The sequence below is a fragment of the Triticum dicoccoides genome, chromosome 4B (genome assembly GCF_002162155.2).
Source record: "Triticum dicoccoides isolate Atlit2015 ecotype Zavitan chromosome 4B, WEW_v2.0, whole genome shotgun sequence".
NCBI lineage: Eukaryota > Viridiplantae > Streptophyta > Magnoliopsida > Poales > Poaceae > Triticum > Triticum dicoccoides.
Genome location: NC_041387.1, coordinates 636,776,155 through 636,787,510, shown reverse-complemented (window position 1 = coordinate 636,787,510; position 11,356 = coordinate 636,776,155). Strand labels below are relative to the sequence as shown.

At 43.1% G+C, this 11,356-nt stretch overlaps 1 protein-coding gene and 1 pseudogene across 1 annotated transcript; both read right to left on the bottom strand.

Moving 5' to 3' along the window:
* Positions 1–1,988: 1,988 nt before the first annotated feature.
* Positions 1,989–3,670, bottom strand: LOC119291944. The gene has a single exon (XM_037570753.1). It carries the CDS (start codon positions 3,661–3,663, stop codon positions 2,230–2,232), a length of 1,434 nt encoding a protein of 477 aa, XP_037426650.1. The 5' UTR covers positions 3,664–3,670; the 3' UTR covers positions 1,989–2,229.
* A 2,681-nt stretch (positions 3,671–6,351) lies between these two features.
* The window catches only part of LOC119294117, a 5,956-nt pseudogene continuing 951 nt past the window's right edge, over positions 6,352–11,356 (bottom strand).

Below are 11,356 nucleotides of genomic sequence, written 5' to 3'. Positions count from 1 at the left end.
GGAAGGAGCGGGGCGGCGACGGCAGACCTCGGCCGCGCTCGGGGCGGCGCGGGACAGCGACGGCAGGCCGCGGCCGAGCGCGAGGCAGCACAGGCCGGGGCGAGACGGCGTGGCGGCAGGGAGGGAGAGAGACGGGGGCAAGGGAGGAGGTGGCCGGCGCCGGCGACGAGGTAGAGGGAGGCCGACGACGGTGGAGCGAGGCACGGAGCTACGAGCGTGCGGGAGCGGGAGAGGAACCTAAGCATCTGATACCATGTTAGGAATGGGCAACTACATTCACAGGAGGGCCAAGGGCCAGTACATATACATGTGTATGATAAAGTGCAAGAAAGACTATACACATCTAACATCTTTCAGACCAAGGGCAAACTATGCAGGGGAATGTCTGTGCAAATTATAAGTTGTCAATCAGATCAAAATAAAAGGTGTACTCAAGTGCAGTGGAGATTCAGAGTCGTACCGGCAGAAGCAAAAGAAACCCGTTTAGTCCTACCTGAGCTGAGGTTGCCTGCACAATGAAAGAAGTATAGTGGATGATCAACTTCTGAAGATGAGCTAATGCATCCTCCACTGCCTCTCTGGATGTGGTCTCCAAGAAAGAAATCAGCAGCATAAACTACGGTGGTGTGAGTCATTGTGTTACTACACCTACCACTGCAGTAGTTCGATCGATCGATCGTCCGAGAGCGCGCAGGTTTGTTTGGTGGCCACACCCTTTATGTGGTAAGCCAGACACTGGCATCCAAGAAGGGGCATCCAAGAACTCATCTCTCAATTTAAATGGGATATGGCCATGTGCCCTGTCCTACTGTTGTAGTATTTGAAAGAATGAACAATTAATCCAATCGCGTTAAATAGTGGTAGAGTACATGGTTATGTTACGTGCTGATCAGCAAAGCAGTACAATAATCAATATAACTCAAAACTACTTAGGGAATACAAAGGAAAAACAAAAACAATTCTTGTAAATACATCAGTCACGGGACATGGATTCCATTCCTAAAGATATCAACATGACCATAGAGACGGGGAAGAATGAACAATCAGTTTCATAGTACCAGATTTCATCAAGGCACCAACTGCCTAATATCATGAGAAGTCACAATACTCGGATTTTATTCCTGAAGATATCAATATGAGCATAGAGATGCAGAAAAATAAAACAGTCAGTTCCTTAGTACTATTAGGTTTTTATATAGTCCATCAAGGCACCAACTGGCCTCAATATATGAACTGGATACAAGTATAATTAGTCACCAAATATGAAATTTTTAGTTAAGCACTCAGTACAAGCTAAATCATGCTGTTAACTGGGCATATGCAGCAGAAACAACCAAATTTCAAGAAGCGCATGCTCAAGCTAGTGCAATAAAAAAAGGCAATTCAGAAGTATTCCTAGTAAATACTCCCTCCGTCCCAAAATTCTTGTCTTAGATTTGTCTAAATACGGATGTATCAAGTCATGTTCTAGTATTAGATACGTTCGTATCTAGACGAATCTAAGACAAGAATTTTAGGACGGAGGGAGTAGTACTGTGTACTGGAGGATTCTGGTTAGAAGCAGACACATATTTAGAAATTCCATTTTACTCATATTTTATTACAACTACTTTCAAGATTCTTTGATATCTAGTATTCCCCAAGGCATCAACTGCTTAATTAATATTGCGAACCAAAATGCAACTTATAGCAAGTCACAACTAAGCCACCAAAAATATATATGCATAACAAGCCACAAGCAAGTTGTGATCAGACAATTAGCAGATCTTGCTAGTAAAAGGTAGTATGTGTAAAGGGATTTCTTGTTAGTAGCACAGATGCATGTCCAACGATTCAATTTATCAAAGGTTATTTCTACTTAATTTTCCAGGCACAAAAGTAGGAACTAGGAGTCTTGGTTTCTCTCAAGAAATGAAATGAGCGGCACAAATTGGTTAATATATAAGCCCTAGCAGCCGATGCAACATAGCAGTATTCCACAAAAAGTATACAGCAGAAGGAAAACTTAAACTTCAATAAAACTCATTAGCTCCAGCACCGTACCAATGTTTCAATTGACCCGAATATCTCTAAGTGAACAACTCATTAGCTACAGCAAGTGAAGATAGAAGAAAAAATCTTTCCAATTTTCAATGCCATCTAGATATTCTAATGCACCTCCAAAGTATTTGATAATGGATACGAACTTTCACTCATTTCCTCATACGCAATGGTGGACAAGTACATACTTCAGTAAGAACTTTCAAGTTGAGGTCCACCATCACCAACCAAAGAAGGAGGCCAGGCCATAAAGTAGGGATAGCCACGACCATCATACCTCCCCTGAATCAGTAAGTCAAGCTTCATAGTCTCCAAGGAAAGGGAGAAAAACCAGCAGCAGAGTAGGCCAACATGGGACATGCTTGTGGTTGATAAGTAGGCGTATCCATCCCTAACTTGCACAACTTTGAGGTCTCCCAGCAACCCCCTAGTAACGCGACGCATCTCAGGACGCAAAGAGATTGTCTTGTGCGGTATCCAGGTCTGAATCCCATCACCATCCATACCGTCGATCCAAACATGGAGGACGAAATCATCAGATGCATAGACGATGCAGAGTGCGCCATCCTTGGTCTCCGCAGCCTTGAAATTGTACCCATCCACCTTCACCTGAGCGGGTAGATCCATGGTGGTGATATCCATGGTGGCAGTGTTGATCCTCACAATGCATCTTTGGCCATGGCAAGGCCAGTAAATGGAACCATCCACCACCGAACCAGCCTTGAACTTTAGGCTGCTGTCTCCACCGATTTCCAATTCCGCCCACGGGTGGATAACCCAATCCCATGTCCCCGGCGAGAAAATGGCGGCACGAACCTTAGAGCCATCCTTGCAGATGCAGGCCACGCGGAACGACAGCGGGTTCTCGTCAGACGACAAGAGGTGAAAGCCAATGAAGGCAAAGTCGACTCGGGTCTCCGCCTTGACATCATCGTCGGCGGGCATCGGGAGGGAGTCGACGGTCCAAGTGATTGGGTTGAGAACGGCGAGCCCCTCATCGATCATGTCCCAGAGCAGGACGTGGCCATGGCGGCAGTCGGCGACGTTCCACCTCGGGGACGCGTCGTCCTCCGCGGGGAGGGAGGTGAGGAAGAAGTCGCCGCGGTGGAGGGCGACGGCGACGTCTGGGTCGGAGCGGCGCACGGGGATGAAGGCGGGGATGGAGATGCCGTCGGTCTCGAGGAAGATCCCGATGAAGGGCGCCGGGTGGAGGGCGCGGAAGAGGCGGCGGAAGGGCCGGGAGGAGCGGACGGCGCGGAGCCAGGAGCGGCAGGTGAGCGCGGCGCGGACGAGGGCCGGCAGGTTGGGCAGGCGGAGGAAGATCTCGCGGAGCTGGTCTTGGCCGAGCGAGGATATGGTGGTGGCGACAGCAGAGGTGGTTGCTGGTGTGGTGGTGGTGGTGCCATCGGCGGCGGAGGTGGTTTTGGTCGTGGTGGTGGTGGTGGTTGTGATGGCAGTGGTGCCACCGGCGGTGGAGGCCGTTTGGGTTGTGGTGGTGGTTCCGTCGGCGGTGGAAGTGGTGGTGGTCGTTGTGGTCGTGGACAGGATCGACGGATGTTTAGCTGGTGGCACGGCGGCCGCGGCCGCCGCCGCCGCCGCCGCCAGCAGCAGCCCACTGCCCATTGCTGGAGTGATGGAGATACCGGAACCCTGGCTGCTTGGTTGGTTCTGCTGTATAGTTGACGCATGGCCCAAGCCCATGATACGATTCATGCTTTCAGCCCATGTACGCAAGTGGTCTAAATTATGCCATGCCGAGGAAAGCCCATCAAGTTTTTTCTAAACTTTTTTTTTTTGAGAACTATAAAAAAATTTGAGAACTCTAAACTTTGTTAAGGATACTGTGAGTAAGATGTTGAAAAGGCTCTAAGGGTGTGTTTGGTAGCATGTATGGACCTATCCTAGTTGTTCTCGTCTGATACATGCTGAGTGTAGACATGTTGAGTTCATGCATTCGACGTTGTTTGGCACCGGTGTATGTGTTGAGACATGCTGAGCTGAGACTTTGTTTGACAACCTACATGTGTTTAGAAATGCTGAACAATTTCGAATTCTGAATAAAAAAATATCAAAAGTGCACTCGTGGTACCGGCAGAAGCAAAATAAACCCGTTTAGTCATACCTGAGCTGAGGTTGCCTGCACAATGAAAGAAGTATAGTGGATGATCAACTTCTGAATCGAAGATGAGCTAATGCATCCTCCACTGCCCCTCTGGATGCAGTCTCCAAAAAAGATATCAACAACATAAACTCAACTGCATAGTTAAAATCATGTTGGGCAAATTTATTTATTTATTATCTGACATTTTTAGGCCGAGTTGCACAAAAAGAAAGATTTTGCCCGTAGTAATAAAGTACTGCTTTCTAGTTTCTACACCGAACTCCAGAGTCCAGCACATGAATGGAACAAGTACATTCTGAAACAAAGAAGTACAGTACAGCTTAAAACAGCTTCTCACTGCAAGTTGGCGCAACCAGATCAGCTTAAACCTGTTGTACTCATACTCGTGTTGTGAGTTGTGACAACATAACCAAGCAGCACTACACTACAAGCTCCATGCATTTTATCAAACTTCCAAACAGGCTAACAACAAGAATATATACCAAACAACATACGGAGTATTTCACTGCTAAACTCTTTCAATAATAAAGGGGCAGTAGCTTTAGTCGCAAGTGTTGTAGATTTGAAAGTTCAGATGACTACCGCTAAATTAGACTGAAGAACAACACTGTCGGTCGTCATGCTGGATTCAGATATAACGATGAGACTTGAAGAGAAATAGTGATAAAACAAACTACAAGGCGACAGTAAAAAAGAAGGAACCACCATTTGCCATAAATTCGAGACAAGCCTGCAAGGTGATAGCCTTCTGCCCAGGGATCCAAAAAAGAGCAGAGCCAGCAGGCAAGATGCATGTATCCTTGATAACTTTATATGTGCTTCGTGGCTGGAAATCATGCTAATCTAAAAATAAGTTTTTGAAAATTTAGTGGTGATATCCATTCATTCGACAAGGAACATGATTAAATATAATTTCGTAAGAACACGTCCCCACTATATCAGGTGTCTTGCCAGAAACATTTATGTCCATGGCTCGAGCACCATCAAAAAAATAAATCATTCTGCAAAGCATTGTAAAGAAATTACAAGAATGGCATGGTTAAATTTGGAAAGAACCCTGCTATTTTCACGGTTATATTCATGACGGACAAGATACTACTCCCTCCGTTCCTAAATATAAGTCTTTGTAGAGATTCCACTAGGTGGACTACATACGGAGGAAAATGAATGAATCTACACTTGATATGTATCTATATACATCCGTATGTGGTTTATAGTGGAATCTCTACAAAGACTTACATTTAGGAATGGAGGAAGTAGACAGCAATGATCAGCGATGCAGTATATATTATAGGCAAGTGTTCGCTGTTGAAAAAAGCGCTTAACAAATATTCACCTGAAAGACAAAGAGACGGTTATATTCTGCTCTGGCTAAGGCTGACGGAGTGATGGTTTGTTACTTCCATCCGTGTGCTCTGCTATTTTCTCCAAATCAGAGGAAGGAGATGTGGCATATATGTTCATACAGCGTTATGTTGACCTCCGATTCTGCAAGGGACATGGCATAAGCAAATGTAAGCATAAATTTCTCACAGAAGTGACAAGTAATGATCATTGCTGCATCAACTTTCTGAATAGAGCAAGAAAAGAGAGGTATTAATGATTTTCTTTTCAGGTGCAATCATACTATCTAGTGTCACCATTCAGAATTTGGACAGTGAAATAAGCAACTGAGGTACCTTCTCAGTAATTATCTCCTCGAGCAACTTCCCCTGTTTCAGAACCATACGACAAGATTAAAAAAAAAACTGTTAGCAGGAAGTTACCAATACAAGCTAGCAAGAAAAGTATTTTGTTTTTTACTCTAGTAACTGAATGGTAAGAAACGAAAGAAGCTCACAGATGGCATAAGTAAATTACTTCACTTCCTCCAGATATTCGACCTTTTCCCTGCAACACAATACTTGCTGCAGACATGCAACAATGTTCAGTTCAGGCCAACCAAAATAGACAGACAAAGTGAAGAAACAAACCCAACCTTTTCAAGATCATTATTTGGAACATTAACCCCCGGTGCACACATAGTGATAATGTCCTTAAGTTTAAGCCTTCTTCCACATTGACGGCACTAGCAAACAATAAATTGGGGGCTGCCATAGTATTTTTCTCAAATAAAGATGAACCGGCTTAAATTAGTTAGCAACAATAAACCATATGGCTAAATGTTAATGTGATCTTTCTCCAAAATAAACATCCTCCACATCAACTCAATGTTTAAACACAGATAAGTCGCAGTTCCTAAATATAAGCATTAAATGATAGCATAGGTACTACAATGATTAGGCTACAACCTACGTCCTCCCATGGCTGACTTGACAAAATTCAAGATTCTGACGTAGTCGTAGAACAAAGCTGAGTGCTTGCCCTCCAAGCCATCACGGTGGTGTCGGTTGCTTCCGGCAAGATTGTTACATGGGCTGCCCCCAATCACCAAGTCGAAGCCACCAAATCTACTAACAAATGATGCAACTCTTTCGTCTGTGAGAGATTTCACATCAGGAATCTCAATCAGCGTGCCCGTCTGGGTTTGATCCCACCAACCCCTCAAAATCCTCCTGTTAGCTTCACCTATCTCAACAGAAACCACTACCCTCATGTGGATCCCAAGCTTGTGCAGAGCTTCCTCTCCTCCTCCAATACCGGTGAATAAGGACAGCACACGAACACCATTGGGAAACATGCGCCTCAACACTGACAAGTGGTAAGCAACTGTATCCACTTGAAATGAGTTGCCGAGAGACTTGTATCGTTGTGTCTTGCCAACTCCCCTTGTGTGGTCCTTTGGGAAACCAAGTAGAAGTTCCATCTCATGAGGCTCCAAGGGGGCAACCTTTGTTTTTCCCAACCCAGACAAGATTCCATTTTTTGCACTCGTCCATGACATATTTCTGAACACTTTTTGGCGGCGGATTGCTTGAGCTTACAAGAGCACGCTGGATCCGTTCTGTCAGCTTTGCACTTGCTACACATGTTTGTAAGCAATTGAGATGTGTTCTCGTGTCCCAGGAAGGCCACCACTTCTTGTAATGAGGGAATGCCTCAAATATGGTCTTTGGGGGCAGAGGAAGAAGAGGCGATCTGTTCTCAATTGGCAAATTGTGGATGTAGCCCCTTTTCCTTGTAGCTGCACACAGATGAAGAGAATCCACAAACTCTGGCTGAATGTCAAACATATTTCTTGAAATTTTTGCCCATTCACCTTTTGGAGCTCGGGCCACATTTTCATAATAGAAAAAAGGTGGTCTGGTATCTAGTTTAGAAAGCATTCGGGTCACTGATGGTCCCCTGTAACCAGGTAGGTTAAATCCAACCATTGGATTTGGGAGAGGCGTTGATTCCTCATCGCTGCCATCCAAGGAAGGTCGATTGCCTTGTCCTCCACCCCCGTACCTCTTCCTCTTTTTCCTGCTCTCTTCCATCAATATTGCTTTCTTTCTGCCTCCAAAGGAGTTGAAGCATCTATCTGTAACCTGCCAAATGTACACAGATTCCAGTGTCCTTACATCAAATTAAAAGAGCGAAACTGATTTATTATTCAATTGTTCGTCAAACCACGAGATACCTGATTGTCAGACAAGTTTCTAGAATGACAATCTTCTGCGACCTGTGATGCTCCAATTGAATCAACTAATACACAGATATCAACATCCGCACCTAGGAGAATTCAAACAGAAATATATAGCATAAGGTAATTTTTCGATGAAAGAATGACCATCAAGGCAACAATTTCAAAAAGAGGCATACCACATCTTATAATAGCCCTATTTGCTTCATCTTCAGAAAAGCCCATGTTTACTAATGAGTTGATCTTCTCATCCCTCTCTGACATCTCTCGCATAAAATCCTGCACAAAAGTACCAAAAAAACCGAGATTAGAAAATATTTGCTATATCTCACTGACTTCTTAATGCCAAACTAAGCGATTGCTGACGGAGAATAAACCAAACGTATAGGTAAAGTTGTTCATATAATGGCACTCTGTGCTGGATGCATAGCAATGGTGAAACACAATCATCTGGTCACTCCATGCTGCTTTCGTGACAGAATTTTAAATACCGATGGATGGATGGTGAGGCAAATGCGTGCATCTTCAGGAGAAGATGACGATATTCGCATCCCATCCTGTTTCAGATTCATCGCTTTGCTAGCCATCACGATATTTTTTTGCTGAGCCGGAGTAGTACATATCAGACACTCCATGCTGTTTCCCTACTTGCTGTTTTTAGCCTTTACATATATCTTGCCATGAACAGGTTTAAACCACACAATAATTATCTTCATAATTTTATTTGTGTAACACATACAAAAATCGGCTATCACATCATATAGAACATTATGAGATTTGTAAATTAGTTACTTCGTGTATGCATTTCTAGCTGAACAGTAATGGATTCAATCCCTCATTTGTATCAGCTCTAACAGGTAAAAGTATTGGAGGGCAGTTTGATGCAACTAATATGGCAAGTGATGTTCTTTTCCAGTATCATGATCATTTTGTGTACCTGAAAGTCAAAAGAAGAATCTTGAACTATGCCATTTAAACTCTGCGGGAGATATTGTCTAACGTTATTCAACTCACTCCTTATATTACGCTCTTAAACGACAAAATTTTAACATGGTGAACGTACATAGCTTCATCCAAACCATGGATCCACGAAATGTTGACTCGCTCTCTAGAAAAGAGCTTCGTAGTTGGGAGCTCTGAACCGATGATCGATATGGTTTCCTAGGATGAGAACTATAGTTTACTACTTGACAATAAGAAAGTTGTTTTATCTTTTTTTCACTTTTTGAGGTGTTTTGCCTATTCTGAATTTCGCCTTCTTCTATTTGATCTAGATGGATAGCAAAACAGCACTAAGTGCTCAAACTACACTGATGAAATCTCAAAACAGTAAGTAACAGGGGTGCTCAAGGTGCGCATGGCAAATATTTCACATATATCAGCATATGATCAAAGAATTCTTGGCTACTGAACTGAAGATAAGTAATCATCTACCTCATAGCCAGAATCATCAGAGCTTGACTCTCTACCACCGGCATCATCATCGTCATCCCAGTTCTCAAAATCAAGATCATCGTCATTTTCAACAACATGGAGGATGCAGCCAGAAGTAGAGTGATTATTACCCACTGCATCGTCATCATCTAGTGCCTGCATTTCACATCTCAATTAGAATAAACAATCCTTGCCATGAATCAAGAGTACTATAGAATAAATTCAATAATAAAGCACATGGATAAATATATAGTCAAATACCTTATACGTGAGCAATAGCTCTAGTAGTGCATCTACATCACCATGTCCTGAAATCAAAAGGTGTTCACAAATGGTACAAACACAAGCAAATAAATAAAATGGAAGTGACTACTTTTATATTACCAATCTCCTTAATATTCTTCATGACCATCTCTTTGGGGAAGCCCATTACCACATATCTCTCGATCAAAGATGTAGGCGGCACTTCCCCGTTGATCCACTCATTGGAACCCTTTCACAGTTACACGAACAAATATCAGACCATTGTCATAATTATAACAAATCATGGATAGCTCTTGCGCTGAAATACAAATATTGATATCTGAGTTACGAGCGTGGATGGTCCAGGAGCATCGAAGTTCCTCATAGCCGGAGCTGATGAGGGCCCAGCCTCGCCATTACTGTCACACTCAAACTTGTCACTGTCACCACTATCACTAGTCCAGCCCTGTGACATGAGTTAAGCACAAATCGATTAATACCGAAAGCAAACCACCAGAAAAGCAATTATAGAGAATAAAATGATGCGAGGGAATAATAATTTTATTATGCCACAAGTCCACAACAGGCACAAGACATCACAATTGAAATCTCCAGTATGAAATAAGTACAGCTACATTTACTCCAGAGTTTAGAATGCACCGAAAAGGAACAAGAAAAAACCTTTTTTTTATTATTGAACAAACACCCCACGACCACTGTCCCAAGAAGAAATTAAGCTAATGCCCGGAAAATATACATCAGTGCAATTAGAAACAGTTTGATTTGCAGTTTTGGGGATGCCTAACTAACCGAAGTATGCTATGCCTAACTAACCTAAACAGCATGCATATCAGGGTTAAACAGACTTATTGGAGTAAAGCGATCACGTAGGTAAAATCCAAGAAGGTGGTCAAATTGACCAGGTTTGCCCATTATCACCTAGGCTAGAGTAAGACTAAGGAAAAAAGCACTGCTGTAGTATCACTTGATGATTCTTGTACGAAATGGGTATAAACAACTGTGGTTTGTAGTCCAATTGAACTGCTCAAATGCATTATCTGAAGTGCCAGAGAAGTAAGATTTTCTGACCATATACGTGGATCGCTATAACATAAACTAGAACAACGGAATCCCAGAATTAAAGAGTGTCGAACTGTTAAGGCTATGTTTGATCACAAGAATGTCAATGCGTCAACACGAACAGCATATGAAACAAAAGACCATGTGACAGTCGTAATTGGGAATGTGAATGCAGCAGTCTCATTCAACCACAGGGTCCAGAATGCATCAATAAAATTAAAAGAACATGCATCGGATCGAATAGACCTTGATAAAAAAAAGATTCAGATAGAAGCTTCCTACGAAGAAGGTTTTTAGCTGGTGGTGCTATCTACAGGCTGTATTTTGACAAACTATTCTTATTTGGTGCCATCCTGATATATGGACAATGTGAGAAAATGCAGACACGGGCAAACAGATCGAGGGGTTAGCCAGCCAATGCAACATGATGCCTGGTCACAAGAGATTCAACATGATGTCTGATTCAACAGCGAAATACCATTTGACAGTAAAAATCCGCATAAGACTCTCGTTCAACCCTGCTGTCCAGAATGCATCCAACAAAATTAGATCAAACGGAACTTGAGAAAGAATATTCAGATGAGAGCAAGGTGTCTAGCAAACGCTGCTACACAGGTCTGTATTTTAACAGGTAAACAATTTAATGTGCGAAAATGCAGACAATGGCAAGTAAACTGATCCCACACTATGCCGAGCAGCCAATGCAGCAAGGCAAAATCAACAGGGGCTGATTCGATTCTAGTGTCTGTAACGCATCCAACGATTGGGGAAAAGACGCGTTTTTTCGAGCGACAAAACCCCAAAACCCTCGTCTGCAAAACTAAATCGCGCGCACGGAGAGACACGCAAACGATACATAAAGAAGAGGCACG